We start from the raw sequence: 18,648 nt of genomic DNA, 5'->3' as shown, positions 1-18,648 counted from the left end.
CCCAGAAGGGCAGCAGACTTGAACTGTGTAAGCACTTAAAATTACTATTATTTTATTGAATCATGCACATCTTATAGTTCAAGAGCTCATTTTTGAATGCTATTATTCTTTGCTTATCAATCCCCATCATCCCACAGAACAAGCTCAAGTGAGGAATTCCGAATACAGCTGTTGTAACAGGATCTCACTGGTGTCACGCCAAGTGGTGTTTGCCAGTGCTCTGCTCGTTCCTCAGCCAAAGGCTGGGTAAAGCATAGTCTGACAGCACTCCCCCTTCTTGGCCAAATCCTGTGCAGCACCAGGGACAGGGAGCACAACTCCACACACAGCTCCTTTAGAAAATGTTTTATTTTATATATTTATTCTGTTGTGGCTAAACAATGCTTTGCTGTATTCAAACAATATATGAAAGTTGAACCCTTTCTTAATAGTGAAAGGAAGATCCAGTCACTGTTTTTCTCAATTTTACATTTTATGTTTTCTGAGTCTAATGCCCTACCCTCTCTGGTCTGCCTGCAAACATTGCTTTACCACTGCCATCACAGCAGAAACAGCTACACCTTGACCAGTCAATAAAGAAAAACTGGGCTTTTAAAATTAAACTCCTGTTTATAATCCAGAAGGCTTCCTTGAGTGCAACTTCTGCTCATTTATATTTTTTGGGAAAGCCAAAGCAGCACTATGGTCCTTCAAACATCATGGTCTAGAGCCCAGCCAAGAACCGGCTCCCACAGTTAAAGTGACTTTAGCAAGTGTTCTGTGGCAGCTGAACACTGCCTTGGCTTTGAGAAAAAGGTCTTCACTGGAGGGTGTTCTTGAGTGTTTGTAAAAGCTAAATTTACTTTAAAACATTCATTTATATTCCATTGTGGAATACAAATGAAAATTTATAGTGAAATCAGGGAAAAATTTGAAGATGAAGATTTGAACACTTGAAGAACTTTAAATTATTGCAACAGTGAGGTATAAAAATAACACTTCATTCTTGCACCCATTCAGCCCCTGCTCGCAGCTGGGGAACTGAGCACTGACCTGACTGCTCTATGGTTTTTATCATTAGAAAATCTTAACTCTTGCACCATCACAGACAGGGGTTATTCAGACATTGTACTTGACGTACTGGCCGTGTTCTCTGGAGTAGGAAGGATGACTTCTTTTACATCCTGCAGTAGCTCAATCTTGTGATCCAGTCTTTTTCTGTTTTCCAGAAGTTTCTGGATTTTTTCTTCTGTTCCTATTACAAAAAAGGGGTAAAAAGCTTTTCTTATTAAGGGATAAGAATATTTTATTATTATACATAAGTATTACTAATATAAAACATGTTACGTCTTGATTAACTCTGCAGAGCTCATGATGCTTGGTTTAACCTACACTAAAAGCTTTTCCTTTCTACAGCAATGTCTGTGACCCTGCACACCTGGTCTCTTCACAAAGAATTGAACCCTGTCTGCTGAGAGCCTGGCTGGTGTGTCAGAGAAAACACAGAGCAGGAGTCACATACTCTGCTATCCATATGCTGAAATCTATAACAGCTAATTTTGAGATAAAATTTGAAACATCTCAGCATATATAAAAATTACTAGTTTAGCTACTAACCCCCTGTGTTAACTGGCATATGAGCTTTTAACAGTTCTGTTTTCAGAGCCCATTTGTGTGAGAGCTCCTCCAACAATGATGTCTTTTAAATCTTTAAAGCTAACATCTCTAAATGACACTCTAAAGCAAATTTACAAGGCTAATGGATTTTAGCTAACAACAAAATTAAACCTAAAAAGAGATGGTTTAGACAACTGCATTCAACAACTCGATTCTCAAAAACACAATTCAACAGCACTTATTCTCCTTCTTCTGGCAAAATCATTATTGACAGTATCCTGATGGGATTAACCAAGTTGTTTACCTTATTTGCAAAGCCCTGCTTGACTGCATTTCTGCTTCCCTCTGCTGCTTCCATTTCCCTAATGTTAAAGATTATGAAGTCAGTGAGAGCTCAGAAAGGAACTATGCCAGTATTCAGAAGCATTACCACAACCTTACAGTTATTTAATTGCAAGTTTTAAATGAAGCACCTGCTTTATTCAGTTAACAGGACACACAGAGGTGTTGGTGACCTCTGTGCAGCCAGGTTGGTCTGTGAACAACAAATGACTTTCTCAGTGTGTGAGAATGTTGAGAGTTCAGATTCTAGTAAGAAGGTGGCATTTTGTACAAACTGAATATATTTTTCCTGTTCTAGGGGAGCAGATGTTGAAGGATGTCTCTAAAGTTTCAGTGAGTAGAGTGGAGAAATTCTCTCCAGATGTTTACCCTATGCCATTCAGAATAAGAGAGCTTTGTAAAAAAATCAAACCAAAAACCACAAAACAAACAAACAACAACATAAAAAAGTACTTTGGCCTTTTGCTTCCCTGCTGCTTGCTTCTTCCTCTGTAGTCAGAAAGCACAGACAGCACAGCACCTGCTGTCTGTGGGTGGATGTGGAAGGTGATGGACATGGACATGTTTTTAAATACATTACCCAAAGCTGGGTGTAGGTGTTGAAAACAGGCAGCCAGAGCAATGTTGGTGCCTGCTGCCCATGGGAAATTCTGGTAGCATTCACTGAAGAGGGAGCTGGTGCCCCAGCCTACCTCTGAATGAAAATGAGATGTCCCGTCCCTCTGCACTCAGATGACACTTACTCAAAGAAGTTGGACATATACAAGTGGAACCAGGGAAAAAAAAAAACTCTTAGAGAGAATCTGGATATGAATTAGTCATCAGAAATAAAGAAAGCAGCTCGGTTGGTTAGAGCATAGTGCTAAATAATGCCATGATTATGGGTTCAATCCCCATACAGGCCACTTAAGAGCTGGACTCAGTGATCCTTGCAGGTCCCTTCCAACTTGGAACACTGTGAGCCTGTTGATTCAGCATTTGGGAGAGCTACAGATGGAACAAACACAGCTTGAACACACAGCTCAGTTTGCTGCCAAAAGGATGTGGCAAAAATAGAACTAGCCCAAAGATGCCAGTGATGGGAATGGCTGGCCTACAGAAGTGCTTCCACAGGAAGGCAGGTAACTGATTGGAAGCCTTCCACCTCATAGAGGAAATGGCCTGAAGGGAAAGAAAATGTATTTCTGTAAAATCAGGGATGGGCTGAGGGCCATGGACCTGGAATGACTGCCCCAAAGTGCTAACGGATTCTCGGTGAAGGAACTGCATGACAGTTTTAAAATTAATTATCGTGGCCTTTGTCTCCAACACCTTTATCTGAATTGCAGAATTTGCTGCTACAAACCCCCTGAAAATAAATGCTGTCAAGGAGCTCAAAAGCTCCTGGCCAGACTGCTGACCAGCACACAGGAGAGGGAAGCTGATAGAGGCATCCTGCCCAAGCAGGACACACAACAGAATTTGAAAGCAAAACTAAAAGTTGGTTCTCCTTGGAGTAGAGGAAAAGAAACCTCCAACCTAGAAATCTGAAACTGCTGCTGAGGCAACAGCATATCCTGTGTGGAAGGTTTTACATGCAGTCAAGTCTGCAGTAAAAGCTGCACACTGCAAAAGGAGTGTGGATCCCTGTATATAAAAGGGATTTTAAAAAGCCCTTTCAACAGTTCCAGTTTGGAATGTTGTGCTGGCATGTAAGGCTTTAGAACAGGTTTTGTATCATGATTTAAAAGGACTGAAGTTAAAGCATGGCAAATGACCCAAAACCATCAGCTTGAGACACAGTATTTATACCAGTCCTACTTTATGTAGTCTCTTGACTTAGTATGTCACCACAGAGACGTGCTAGCTAGAGCTTGTAAGCAATTATGACAACAGTAGCAATAATGAAAAAAGAAGAGTGAAAAAAAAAAAAAAGCAGCTGGTGATTTTCTTCCTTCTCTGCTGTTTAACCTGTAATTAACAGGGTTTTCATTCCTTTCTCACTGCTTCATTTTAAGAGCTCCTCTTGGCTCAGTTTTGGAACCAACCTCATTATTGATGTTGAAATTTAAAAGGTCTCAGAAAAGGAGATTGTGTGGTACAGGAAGAACTGAGCTGCTAGAGTTGTGGGGATTTGGAGAGGGGACAACTAGTACCCATGAGAATCACATGGTGTGTTCAGAGAGGTGCCAATATCAAGAGATTTTCCTGTAAGCTGAGAAGAGGATGAAATAATTGATGCAGCAGTGAAAGAAACAAGTGTGATCCAAGGTTGTGTCACATGAGGAATTCTGAGCAGAGATGTTTTAATGTCCTCAGCTCAGGCACTGGTGGAACCTTGTGTCAGATAACTGCAACACTGGACACTCCAACTGCTGAAAAAGAAATTTAAATGCAAGAACAGGAGACTGAAGGGAGGAGCCTGGCTTTTGCAGTCAAGTGAAAGGGAAACAGCAAATATCGTCTTCACATACCAAACCTCAACATTAGCTAATTAAAACCCTTTTCACCAGACTAAATTAAAGCAAAAGTTGGAACAACTGTTGGAGAGGGAAATGGGAAGCATGAGACTTGCCTGTCTGAAAACAGCTTCAGCCTTGTTGCTTCAAACAGTTTCCTTCCACACTGGTGCTCCCAAGCAGCTGTTCCTGCCTTTGTTTTCATATCACTGAGCATCCTTGTCTGGTTTTTCAAAGCACAATTGCCCCCCCTGCCCCCAGTCCAGGTGAGTTCTACTGGCCTTTAGTTGCTGTGTTTCAGCAGAAAGCATTACTCTGACCAGCACTTGTCAGCCAGCAGCAGAGCTGCAACACTGGTAAGCTGCTGAAGGGAGGTGGTGGACAAGGAACCCAAAGAAGCTGCAGGAGAAGGGAGTTCCCCTGGGGTGGAGACCCTTTGGCCGTTTAAAGCTGTGGAACTGTGAGTCGCTCCCTGCTTCAGGTCAGCCAGCCAAATCTGATATACTTTATTTCTAAAGATTCAGCTAGCCATGGCTTTTATTTGACTGTTTATATAACACTGAGAAAAAAAAAGTTCCTTGGAATTTTCATTTAAAATGACTCTTCTATCAAAATTCTCATTAGAATAACTTCAATGCCAAACCCCAGAGCAATTGCTGCTCTGACAGCTCTTCTGCACATACCTGAATGAATATTTGTCAGTATATTTTCAAACAGTCCACAGTCAAACAGTGCCATCACTGTCTCTTCATACTCTGGGGAAAGAGATAACTTGCTGTAAAACTACTGAGTAAAGGTTTACAGACCCCTACATTAGAAGTACCACAAAACAGTAATTACTTCTTTTCCATCATACTGACTACTTGAGGTTTTAAGATGTCTTCCTTCTCATATAATCTGTATTGAGAAAGAAGGATCAAGTTGTCAATTCTTTTTAGTTTCAGACAGAAAATTACTCCCTTTTTGGGTCTACACCACATGAACAGTGCATTTAAAGAGAAATGTACTTAAGTCATACTTCACTTCAGTGTGCCAGGACTGTGTGATGGCAGGGCTGACTGCACCAACTCCTCCTGACAGATCATGTGTGGCACTAAGATATCCCTGTTTGCTGTTAAGAAACATCCAAGAATTACACCTCAGTTTCATGCCTAAGGCTTCTGCTGAAGCAAAATACAAAACAGTCACAGAGTTCAACTGACCATTGACACACAAGCTGATCGTGAAGCAAGACTTACCAGGTGGGACATTTCACTTTCCACACGTGTGCTACTTTACATAAAATAGCATTCTTTATGCAAAGGTATTACTCCTAACTTTGAAAAACTGGAGGACGATAGGAGAGGAAGGCTTGAAATTTTCTTTAATTATGTTGTGGACAAAGCAACATTAGACTGGAATTCCTTAAAAACACAGGACTTCATAAAAGGTGATAAACCCATAAAAACCCCGAAGAGACACTAACAGCTGACAGTACAGTAGTAACAAATCATCCAAAGCCTCAAAATGTACATACTTGGGGATTTTTAGAAGAGAGTGCTGATATTAACAGACAGCTGGTCCCCTCTGTGAAGCTGCAAGAGCAACACAGACTTATGACTTAAATAAAACCTGGTTCTCTTCAGGACCTCTCTGTTCCTGGGAGAAGAGGCTGGATTGAACCTTTCTATGCTTATTCCAACTTGTAAAAGGTGGCTTCAAGAATTCAAGTCAGAAGGTCTCACTAGAGATACTGAGTTGGCAGCTCTTACATAATTTTGAGAAAGAAGTTCCTCGGAACTTTCATCGTAAGTGGTCACTCAAAAGGGAAGGTCATTCTCAACCTCCTGCACAGCTGCAAAAATAACTGAGTTATTTAGCACCATGGTATCCTCAGGAAGGTGACCCAGAGCCAAGTGCCTGGGATTCAGATCTGCACCTCTGCTCTGAGAGCTGAGTCCCTGCCATGGGTCCCCCTGAAACATACCTGTTTCTGAAGTGTTGTCATCCATCAGTTTTTCCTGAGCCAGGTGAAGTGTGTCCAGCATTTCTTCAAATATGTCATCCAGAAGCCCAGCTTGTTTGCACTTCCTAACAAAGTCTATTCGAACTGTAAAAACACAAAAGCAGTCTCATACAGAAGTGATCTGTAAAGTGGGCTTTGTTCCCTCTCTTCAGAAGCTGAAACTTCAGCCAAAGCCCGTCCACCAGTAACAAATACTTTTGCAGATCTCTGGCTCCTCCAGCCACCCACACAGCCCTTTTCAGTGGGAACAAAAACGAAGCCAGGCAAACATAAGTACTGTGCTGGGTGTGAAATTCCCTAAGCTCTAGATCTGGCTTCATTCATCACAAGCTAACAGCTCCACAACTCTAAATGTGCCATTCCTAAAGCTCATGATACCCCCTAGTGTCTTGCTTGCATTGCCACCAATCCTGAGGACCACACCATGGACTAAGCAGGCTAAAGCACAGAAAACAGTGCAAGAAATGAATCAGTATTAGATTTGGTAAAAATTGAGGCTACTTTTACTCCAAGTGATCCAGGCAACTAAACTTTTTTTTTACAGCCCATTTTACATACCTACTTTGTCAGATTTGGATTGATGGATAAATAACCATTTTTTACTTATCTCAGAGCAACAGGTCAGTGACATGTTTTAGTAAGATCAGTGCAATGGGCTGTTCAAAAGCAAAGAGCTATTGGAGGGCTCACAAAAGTCTGCCCTTAAAAACATTAAGTCAATTACAAAAAACTAAAGTCCATTAAAAATAAGGTTACATTTTACTGGAGACATTTGTGAGGAAAGAAATGCCGTCTCATTTACATGAGATGCTCTATGAGTATTTCAGGATTTTTCATACGTCTCCTGTTCTTTACAGTGGTAGTGAAATTCAGAAAAAACACTAGGCAGCCACTTGCAATACCATGCCCATACATTAAACATATCCATAGTGAGGTGAATAATCACCACTAGCACATTCCAGACTTCCAAGTGCCAGCAGAACAAGCAACTGCAGCTGGAGCTTCAGGGTAACATGAAAACTGCAGCACTGAATCCCGTGGTCCATCTCATTGTTGTAACACCACACGTATGCAATAAAACACTTCATTGTGCTAAGCACCCTGTGTACACCCAGGCTTCCAAACGTAAGATGTGCTGCCCCCTCCTCAGAGCACCTCCTCTGTTAACACCTTCCAGGGCTCCCATTTAACTGTACTGATACAGAGGAGGGGCATCAGGCAGAGGCACCCCTGTCTGCAGGAGACGGAGCTGAATGCAGCAGCCAGCCGAAGTGGGGTCATTCCCATCTGAATCACTAGCTCACATCACAAAGCAAGTCTCACTCAGCCAAACCACAGGTATTTGTTTGTTGCAGTTATTAAAACATATCAGACTTCTGCTGCCATGCCAGAGCACAGAGAGCCACTCATCTCAGGAGAATCATAAAGATCCATTTGCAGCACATTTGCTACCAGCCATCTCCAAGCTCTGCACTTCAACATAACAGATCACAGTACTTCCTAGTTGCTCCATAAAGTTGTTACCAAATGTCTATATATCAGAAAAAGGCTCCTCAACACTGAAGTTGTGTTAAAGTGGGAATCCTTTCTTCAGGCCCAAGGTCCTGCAGGGGTACTCCTGACCTTACATTGACACCTCGATTCTACGTTAAGTGTGTTGCTTATATACACTTCCTACATACATATTACAATTTATCCATTATCATAAATCCCACCCCAGGCTCACAAAGACTCAGTCCTTTGTCCCATCTATCACTGCATTCTTATCTTCTATCTTCCCACTGTCCTTGCTGGAGGAGCAGTGTTTGCATGCCTTGTTTCTCTGCTAAAAGTTTCACAGGCACAGTAAAAAAACTGAATTAACCTTTCTGTATCAAAGTGAGTCTCACCTTTATGCCTGTTGTTCTTTCGTTTTAGTATTTGTAAATGGTTTTCTTCTGCTGTCTCTTCTGTACTCTGTAAGAAAATCAAACCAATGTATTTTTACATTATGCTGACATTTACTGCTGTTCTCATTATCATATTTCTGTCTTAGCAGAAGGATAAAAAGCAGTCCACATTTCTGAGAATACAGTCAGCTTCTCTGCATGGCTAATAATATTCCTCTCCAGACATTCTATTTTGAAAATGGAAGCAAAAACCGCTTCAAAGCAAAAAGCCTTTAAGAAAAGCCAAACACCTGGGACACGACCTTCCTTAACCATTACATTTGCAAATAGCAGAGAAGTTAACAAATGCCTACTGGGAGCTCCCAAGGCTCTTTCTGAACATTGTCAGAATCCTTTGATAAGTAAATCCTTTGCTGTAGCAGGTCCCCTGGTCCCCTGTTTTAGTACTACTGAAATTCAGAATTACCATTTCTTCTGTGATGGTGGGAGATGTCAATGTACGTCTTCTTTTCTTATTTGCTGCATCTAGGAATCAATAAACAACAAAGTAACAAAAGTGAGAACCTCAGACTGACCATCATACATCATTCAAATTTCTTCTTTTCCCAAAAAGCTACAGAACTGAGGAGCTTTGGGTGGCAAGGCAAAAGTATGTTTCAGCTTCCCCAAACACCTGACATTTCAGCAGAATTCACACTGTTTCCATTTAAGAAAACTGCAAGCATGAATCAACCATTAGGAAAAAGTGCAAATCATTACAGCATTAGGATATCACTTAACCTTTTCAACTCAGTAGATTTTTAATTGTGGCAGAGTGAACTTATTCCTCCCAGCAGCAGCACTACCTCTAGGTGGTAAAAAACTGTTTGGTTTCTTTTCCAAACAATTTTTTCGCATGTTAATACACCCTCAAAACTAAGATTACTTTAAGAATTATTAGGTGTCTCAAAGACATACAAATAGCATTAAGTTTTTCATCAACATAAGAACCCTCCCAGAAAACCTCCAGAAGCCATTTAACTTGTCAGTTTAACATTATTTATGCTATAAAGTGTTTGTAGCAATGTGATGTGACATCTCTGAAAAATTATCTCTGCTTTCACTACATTGTTTTCATCAGGATGCACCAGAGACTCTTGCCAACATGGTAACTGGCAGCTTTTGGAAACAGCTACAGTATCACAAGCAGAGAAGGACAGCTCTGGCAAGGAAGACAAGGCAGGAGCAGAGAAAGGCAGAGAAGAGTGCAACCACCCACCAAAACCTGAATGTTTAAAGTACAGTGGGATTACACTTCCCCTTCCCTGTTTAATTCCAGAACCTCTGGGCAGCATTTAATAGTCTTTCCTGTTAGAAATCATCCTATCAAGAGGAATGAGGAGCCACTGCTGTACACAGAGGCTGTGGAATCAAGTTTGGGCACTGGTGCTGTACATTAGCATTTTTCAGGGCCTGAAAGGAAACTGGTCTCTCGCTTCATCCAAAACAAACCTGTAAGGCCTAATTTGGGGCAGTGTGGGAGATACTGCTGTACAAAGTGTTTCTTGCTGTCCAGCAGGGTATTTTTGACACATGATGGGATTTTCTGAGCTCTCCCTGGTATCTGCTGTAAGGATGCCTTATACAAGAGGAGCAGAGTCTGAAGAGCAGCCCAACTCTTCCTGCCCTGCACAGTGCTAGCTGCTCTCCTGCATTTGTCAGTCTTTACTCTGTCCACATTCAACTCTTCCAGTTAAACAGGTTGGAGTCTGTTTCCAAGTCCAAGCTGCTCTCACATCCCTGCTGCACAGAGCTGCAAGGGGAGTTCTTGGCCCATAAGGCACCTTATCCCCTCCCAATCACACAGCAGAGCCCTGACATTTCAGCACAAGAATATTGTATGAACCAAGAATAAGGCAATCCACTTTCTCCAAATTATGAAGCAAGAGACACGGGGCTTGGGGAACCAAGTGTGTTGTACTCAACTCTCCCACTTGCTTCCCACTTCCCAGGGTACAGCTACTCTCAGGAGGTGACAGAAGCTCAGGAGGCAGGCCAGACACCGCCAGCAGAATCCATTTACCCCTCATAAACAGAAGGTCTCTAAATTAAGTGCCTCTGGAAGAACTCCTCTAGGAGAAAACTCTCTTTTCAGGGAACATTGTATATGCAGCATTTGAAGACAAAAACCATCCAGTATCTAAAGGGGGCTACAAGAAAGTCAGAAAATTACTTTGTACCACAGCATTTAGTGACAGGACAAAGGGAGATTGCTTCAGACTGAAAGAGAGCAGGCTTAGGTTAGACAGAGAGAAATTCCTTACTGTGAGGGTGGTGATACTCTAGAACTGTTTGTCCAGAGAAGTTATGAATGCCCTGTATCTGGAAATATTTAAGGCCAGTTTGGATGGGGCTTTGAGAACCTGGTCTAGTGGAAGGTGTGCCTGCCCAAGACAAGGAGGCTGGAACTAAATAATCTTCAAAGTTCCTTCCAACCCAAAGCATTTTGTGATTCAACCTTTTAAGACTTAAGTCCTCCTTATGAACAAGGTGGTCTAGAGGGCTGGGTCTAATGCCGGATTATTATGTGGTACTGGAAACAAAGCAACCCTGGGCCGGTCCAGTACTTGCACAGGAGACCACCTGGGAACCTGGGCAGCCCCAACAGACTCTGACAACCATTAGACCACAGAAAACAAAGTAATTTTGAAAAGAAAGGTCAAGATTCAGAACTATGGATAAGTAGAAAGCACAGCTACTAAGTAAACTAAGAAGATGCATTTGGTTAGTGAACCACAGCAATATCAGATATTAAACAGACTCTATGTCTGGCTAAGAAGCCCCAGCCCTCATGACTAAAAGCTTAAATAATAATCACCTAACCCATTCCTTAAGTGTCATCAGAGTGCAGCAAGACTCTGTCAAGAAGATTAGCCAAAATTTGCTAGACTTCAATGGGAACACACCACTGTCAGCACAAGTGCTCACAGCACGAATGAGTTAAAATTCAAAGTGAAGGCCAGTCTAGAACCCACTTCACTGTAAGCAGAGTTGTATGCATTAGGCTAACAAGATCCAGCTGTGGGGTTTGGATTCCCAAATACCTCTGAATCAGGAAGGGTCAGGACTGCCAAATAAAGTTGCATTTCTGTAGCACAGGAAGTAATCCTTAAACAGGGGTTGTACAACTCTTTTGTTACACTTAAAAAGCTCTTTGGGATCCTTCAGAATGAAAGGCCCTATTTTGGAAACTGCTGCAGTGAATACAGAAGATGCAAATGTGAAAGTCTGCAGAATCACAGATAAAATCCCAAGGTGCAGTCCTCTCCTTGCTAATCTAGTGCAACCTTGTGTGCAGCTCTCCTGTCTCACAAGCTGCTTGGACCTACTTGCCCAGAGTAAGAATGATTCCATAAAAGATTGTGTACATTGTGGTTTAAGTCAGTTTTCAGTGAAATTCAGGGACAACTTAATTTTGACTACTCCCACTTCAAAAAAACCTTCTCGATTTCTTTTGTGCATACATGCAGATCTCAACCAAACCACTCCTGGAAGATTAGATGTCCACCACTCAATATGAAGGTGATAATATCTTGTTCATATGACCTACTGACTGTAGGATGCAAACTTTTAAAACAAATTAAATCAATGTCATTAAAGAAACTCACCACAGTGATTGGTCCTATTCCCTGGGTCATGTTTTGGGCAGAACACTCTAAAATTTAAGTTAAATTTCAAGAAAAAGAGAAGAAGTATTAATAAATATGCAGAGTTATGCTGACAGATTTAAACAGATATTTTCCCCTCTATTCATAACATAAACTGAAAGACAGTTAAAAAGTCAGGACTTTTGTTCAGCATTACCCACCTCAGAAACCACCTGCTTTAAAGCATGAACAACCTTGTATCTGTACTTCCAGAGCTTCAATGGACTCTCAGCACTGAAGCTCTGAATGATCAGTTACACCAGCCAACCGTTCAGACCCTGAGTCAGACCTGTTTCCTGTGTGTGGCAATCACTGTGTCAGAGACACTGAAATGAGATTAAGGCTCCCAAGGTGAAACACCACAGTCCTGACACTGTTCCCTCACAGCCACTGCGGCTCTGCGCCCTGGCCCTGCCCCGTGCAGGCCAGGAGCCTCCTCAGACACATCTGCTCAGTGTCACTCTCCATTCCTCAGCCCTGCAGGACAGTGGCAGTGCCACCACACACAGCACTGGAGATCTCTGTGCACCTCGCTCCTGCTGCCCTGTGCTCACAGAACGGCCCCCAAATCCTGACTAAGTAGGGCAACCCTGTATGAGATCCAGAAGCTTAAAGCTGCTCAGTCTATTTGTTACTTAAAGACTTCAGTAATATGTGAAATGGGAATATTTTCAGTGGTTCTAGGAGAGCAATGTAAACTCCTTGGAAGAGGCAAAATGAAACAAATTTATCTGAAAATATTCCTTATCTTTTGGATACAATACTGTGCAGAGAACATGAACTAGCTTTTACAATGTGCCTTTCTTACAGAAGGATCCCAAGTCACTTTTTAAGCAAAAATGCCTTGTCAGGAGCATGGTTTAGTTTATCTCTTCCTTACAAATCTATTTGCCAAGACTGATGCAATATTTAAAGGGAACTGCATTTACTAGGACATTTTCTAATTACTGTCATTCTTTTAACAAAAACAGAAGCACTGTCCTTCGAAATGCAGACTGTTGCCTTGATGAGGAACTTCTTTTGCATGAAATGCATCTTGAAGCACAAAAAGTCAGGTATGCCTAACAATGCAATGAAAAATATACTGGAGAGACCTTATTTACATCCCTGAATTTCTAATACTGCCCTTTGGAAAGTGTTTTTTGTTCTTCCCCTCCCTTAAGTTCTAGTCTTTCACAGTGGAAAACAACCCATCCTAAGCACAAGAACATATTATAAAGTACAGACAATATATTTTACTACTCAGGCTACTTTATTTGGAGGCACTTCCCTACTATCATTTTTGCGAGACAGGAGTGCAAATTGCACTTATTTCTCCACTCTATTCTCTGTTCTGTGGCCACTTCCACAGCAACATATGCTTTCTCTTTCCATTCTGCCCAATTTGTTTTGATCATCACTACTCATCATTACAACAATGGCAACTCAGAATTTAAAATAACCGGCTCTGCCTCTCTCAAAGGAATTCTCTCTTTTTAGTATGTTATATTTCACCATGAAAATGTGAAGGTGCTGTCAATCCACATCCACTGTTTTTCAAGTCTACTCTCCAATAATTTCAGCTAGCTACAATTTTGTGCTTTATTTATGCCACTGCTACTGTGCAAAAGTCTTCAGGTTTAAATCCTTGAAAGCTGTCCTAATATCTTCCTCTAATCCAGTCCTTTCCCAGCTCTTCAATACAGGTTGCTATAGCCTAGTTTCCTAGGCTCTCAGTGTCACACAGTGACTTAAAACAAGGCATTTTTAAGGTTCCCTCTTCCAAACCTCCAAGGTCACCATCTCCTAAATGCCACCAAACCCAACTGTATATGCAAGCACTTCTTTACCAGTTTATATCTAGACTGCTGTCAGACCCACTTGTTTTTCAACATCTTGAGTTCAGCCTTCTTGTACCTGAGTTATCCCTTCTAAAGCTGTAAGATGAAAACCATTCATTCTGCGATCATAGAAAGTTTCCATCTTCCCAGTTACACTCTTTCATGAGCTCTGCAGATTCACAAAGGTTTTATAAGCATCAATTAAGCATCACCTCCTCCCTGCACAGCTGGGCTTATAGCCTTGAACAGATGCATTCATTTTAGGCAGAGAGTGCTGTGAACCAGCCAGGAGTGCAAGTGTCTTGACACAAAAGGACCCATCTTCCATTGCTACCAAGGACTGCACTAGTCCACCCCTTTCTGAAACAAGCAGGATTAGACAATCCTCAAATTAATCTAATGTGACCTGTGATCTCTCTGGCCTTGCACAGAAATGAGTACCAGGGCTTTTATGCACCTCAGACATCACTATAACTTCAGCATTTCTAAAGGTCCCTGAAGCCACAGTTTTTCAACTCCTTCATCTGCATCCTCCAAAGTTTGTTCCATCTGTCAGTGGCCATGCAGGCAGACCAAGGGCAGTGGTCACAAGGACTAGAAGGATCAGGACAGAAAATTTACTTAGAATCCAATAAATTGTGTTAATGCTAGCAAAATAATTAAAATACAAGGCCTTTGGTGGGAATCAAAGTTCTTTCCTAGCATAGAGAGGGAAAATTACCCAAACCTGCCTAATGTGAGCAAACCTAGAATTGCTATAACCTGCTCTGTGCTCAGACTACATTTACTGGAGCTTCTGAACCAAGAAAGGATTTAGAATCTGAGTGACATTAACAAAAGTCTTGTTTCTTGAAGATTAGCTAGAGAGTCAGTAGGACTGACTTTCTCAGATTTGGCGCTGTTATCTTTCAGTGATGTTTCAGGCTTAAGCACTAAACAGATTCCCTCCCACTGCAGTGAAATGAAAACATTTCTCCCACAGTTTGTAAACAGAGGATTAAGCATCACTTTAGGAGAGGAGAACTTATTTCCTTCCCTAAAATCCCCTTAAGCCCCACCCAAGGAAGTCCCTCTTGTTGACACCCCCAGAGGCTGGCAGTGACAGAGGACACTCGGTGAGTACCGGTAGATGCCGTTGACCTGGTCGGTCTCCACGGCTGCGTCATCGCAGAGCGCACAGAAGAAGTGGTAGCTCCTGCGGCACGTGCGCTCCTCACAGCCCACTGTGGCCCCCTTCTTGCGACAGAAGTTGCACACCTACAACAGGAGGGGTTTCACCAGGTAAACGTCACAGGCAGCTACTCCAAATCCTGCCAGGCAGGGCAAATGCCACTCTCTGTGGGAAAAGCTAGTATTCCATTGCAAATCACCTCTGTGTAATTCATCGGGCAAATTCACTCCTGCAAACTCCTACCCTGGTCATTATTTCCGCCACCCTTTTGCTATCTCACCTCTATTTCATATTGATAAATTTGTAAAATGAGTCAAAGAGCCATGTGAGAGCACTGAGCAACTTGCCCAAGTTATTTTAACATTAATTAGTGTTAATGTTTGTATTTATGTTTTCTAGGCTAACTTCATAATGAAAAGAGTTCCACCCAGGACGTAGGGGAGGAGAGCAGCTGAAGACAAAGGCAATTAAAAAAAGTCTCATTTAAATAATCTTATTTCTGCTAAACTCAGAAGGTGCTCTCCTTTGATTGTGGATCACATTCTTTTGTTTCAGGCACTGGCTTCCTTCTTTACCAAAGTCTCAGGAAACTGACTGAGGACATAAGGGCCAGAAAAAAAAACACCTGCATTTTAATACAGAATTAACTAAATTTCACCAAACCAAATATTAAATCAACGACTCCAACACTAAACCTCTCATTTCCGTAATCTTACTATATCAGAAGGACCAGCTACTTTAATGAATTTTTTTCATTATTATAATGAAAGCCAGACAGCCTTCAATACTATGAGACAGGACTAACGCATATTCAGAAACATTTCCTTACCAGCCGCTTTCCTCTCCTGAGCTCTTTTAACACCGATGACACATCAAACCTTATTTCCAGATTTTCTGGGTTATGATCTTCAGATTCCACAAATCCTGAGGAAAATAACTAAAAACAAAAGAGACAATTTTAAGAAATAAGAATGACTCAGTCACCAGTGCAAAAAAGAGACAAGGAATACATCTTTTCTTGCCCTACATAATGAGGCTGCTTTTTCTCTATCTTCAAGAGGTTCCACCTACACTAAACAAGGAGCTGTGCTTAGAAATTTCTGCAGTCAAAAGAAGTTTCTCCTTCCACATAGGAGATTTCACATAATCTGAAGGCAAACTAAGAAAAGATAGTAAGGTGAAAAAGTTAACTGATTAAAAACATGAACAAAGAAAATCTGAAATTCCAGGGTGCCCAGAGGTAGGATGAGAAGATCTTCAAGCAACAGACCTCCACACCTTGGACATTTTATTATGTGCTCAGTTGTTCAGACCTACAGCTGGATGTAACATTTCTCTGTAATAAGATTTCCACATAGCCCATTGCTGACAACAGCTGACTGCAGGAAAAAACCAGAAACGTTGTACACATCCTGGGAGAAACCCCCTAAAAATACACACGTGCACACTCAAGCCACTTTAATTCCCACAGAACTACTGAGCCATGACAATGACTGAGGAAAGGGAAGTTCCTGGCAATTATTTCCTAAGCATTATATGTAGCAAATTCCAAACAAAAGGGAGCTACCCTTTCATCATCTAGCAGGCACAGTCTGTCTGCTCAGAAGGTGATAGCTGACTGCAAAAAAAACCCCAAACAGTGCAAACAAGTCTAAGGCAGAGAAATGAGTAAAGTTGATGGAAGAAGAAAGAAAAGAGGAAGAAAAGAAAAAAACCAGAGAATTAAAGCCGTAATAAAACCTGTTCCAAACAGAACATTCAAGTGCTGTAAAAAAACATCATTGTGAAACATTCTGTTAAAAAAATAACCAGCCATAAAAGATATCAGAAAAATAACAATGTAGATGTAATAATTTTAAGAATAAGGCTGGGACAGTGACAGAAAGTTGCTCTAGCAGCAATCTCTGGCACTAAATGGCCCTCAGCTACATTCTACCTCTGCTGAAGGAAGAATACAGGAGCTATAATTGATTCTGCACACCAAGAACCAGATTCACCAACATTCCAGAATAAAGGGGAGGCAAGAGAGTAGAAGGATCACAACACACTTAGAGCTTCACAGATTTTTTTATATTATCAACTTCTGATATTTTTATTTCTTATTTTAAATAAGGCACACACTGGAAAGTTTTTTAACCATCAAGAGGTATAGATATTTTCCTGCAAAGATTTAAGTACACAACCTTCTGTGGTCTGAGAACCCTCATCCAAGAGGATGAGTCTCAACAGTGTCTCAAGAAGACCTATTCCTGTTGCTAGGCCATATGTGGTCTTTGTGGTGTTTTCATGTGAGTCTGGGACCACTGATTAGCAACAGACATCCATGAAAACATCACAAATCAACAGCTCTGGGTGTGCAGACACATCCTCTCCCACTACAGAATCCTGGCCAAATCGCTTTTCCGTTTCACAGCTTTTCATCTAATATAAACTTGCTGGTTTGAGTAACCAGCCTTTCAATCCAGACATCATGGCAAAATCAAAAAACAGGTAAGCAGTGGAAACTTCCCCCTTTATCCCTTTTCCACTTCTCTTCAGTATTGACCAGCTAAAGGCACTCACCAGACAATCCTGATGAGCTGCAATATCTCTCTCTGTGGCGATATACATCACAGAGCCAGCCTCCCCTTCTGAACAAAATGCACATCTTCTTCTCACCATCTTCGCCATTATCCAGAAAGCACCTGGAGCAGGAAAACTGGGACAAAACACAAAGCAATTGACAACTTCCACAGGTCAAGCAGGACAGAAGAAAGCAGAGCCTGCCAACACCTGCCCTCTGACTGCTCTTTCACCTACATTCCGGACCCTTGGTGCTTTCCTCCTCCAGTAACAACAACCGGTAGAACAGGCAAAGCCCGCTCTTGGCATAGCAGTGGGATGGAAATCAGATAAGGAGGTCCAGCAATTAGAGCAGGAGAAAGAGTGGTTTATCTCCTCTTAGAAAGTCACTAACAAGTCATAAGGGGTAATACAAAAGTTTTCAAGCTTGCTTGGCAATATCTGCTCCAAAAACAGATCAGCCAAGATCTGCTGCCAAGAGCAGCCCAGCAAGTCATGCCCTAAGGTATGAAACTCATTTATAACTGGAGAAGGGCAATCACTTGTGTTTTCTTAACCTACTGCTGCCACGTGTGGGTCTGCAAGTCAACAAAGAACCGAAAACAGCAGCCCCCAAGCTCTGCCAGTGCCTTCCAGGAGTTCACAGAAAACAAGGAAGAAATGCTAATTTCTTATTGTAAGAAGGATGCAGCAGTGTGGAGAGGTCTACAAGTAAATTGAGGCACAAGAAAATAATCAAAAATGAGAGATTCAAACATTCTCTCTCAACAAGATGAAATGCTAACAGAAGTGACAGAATTTTCCCCGAGGGGAAAATTGCCCCAGGGACACCTGTTATCTTTTCCTGGCCATATCCACTCAAGTCTTAATTGCTCTTCACACAGCCTTTCTCCAGCAGCTGCAAAATTCTGAGGCCAGCTACTTACTTCACAAAAGCAGTCTAAATGTTTCTGCACAAGCCTTTACATGCATCCCTCACCAGCAGTTTAGAGCACCACCCCACAACATTTGCAGCAGAAATTTTACTTTGTTTTTTGTGGAAGTCCACCACAGAAATCTTCAACAACTTCCCACTCCTACGAGGTGCGATTCTCCAAACTGTCCTCTGCTGGAGATGTAACCTCTGACAGCACAAACTC

The 18,648-nt window shown here is 41.7% G+C and overlaps 1 protein-coding gene across 5 annotated transcripts in view; it reads right to left on the bottom strand.

The window, feature by feature from the left end:
• PHF11 (PHD finger protein 11) overlaps positions 1–18,648 on the bottom strand; it is a 27,452-nt gene extending 8,804 nt beyond the window's left edge. The window contains exons 1-11 of one of the 5 annotated variants that reach the window (XR_001331311.2): positions 18,536–18,648; positions 17,510–17,645; positions 15,777–15,884; positions 14,900–15,033; positions 11,918–11,964; positions 8,737–8,795; positions 8,271–8,337; positions 6,343–6,465; positions 5,060–5,131; positions 1,901–1,958; positions 1,121–1,234 (exon numbers count right to left, since the gene is read on the bottom strand). Coding sequence is in view for 4 of the 5 variants with exons in the window: in XM_005516352.3 (XP_005516409.2) it covers positions 1,095–1,234; positions 5,060–5,131; positions 6,343–6,465; positions 8,271–8,337; positions 8,737–8,795; positions 11,918–11,964; positions 14,900–15,033; positions 15,777–15,884; positions 17,510–17,617 (858 nt within the window). In the remaining variant the exon portion in view is untranslated. The other 4 variants (XM_014249973.2, XM_014249954.2, XM_005516352.3 and 1 more) reach the window with 4 other exon arrangements.

Source organism: Pseudopodoces humilis, chromosome 2, assembly GCF_049639895.1.
Source record: "Pseudopodoces humilis isolate 2021_Gansu_Grassland_sample_001 chromosome 2, ASM4963989v1, whole genome shotgun sequence".
NCBI lineage: Eukaryota > Metazoa > Chordata > Aves > Passeriformes > Paridae > Pseudopodoces > Pseudopodoces humilis.
The sequence above is the reverse complement of the archived record's forward strand: the minus strand, read 5'-3'. Positions and strand labels throughout refer to the sequence as shown.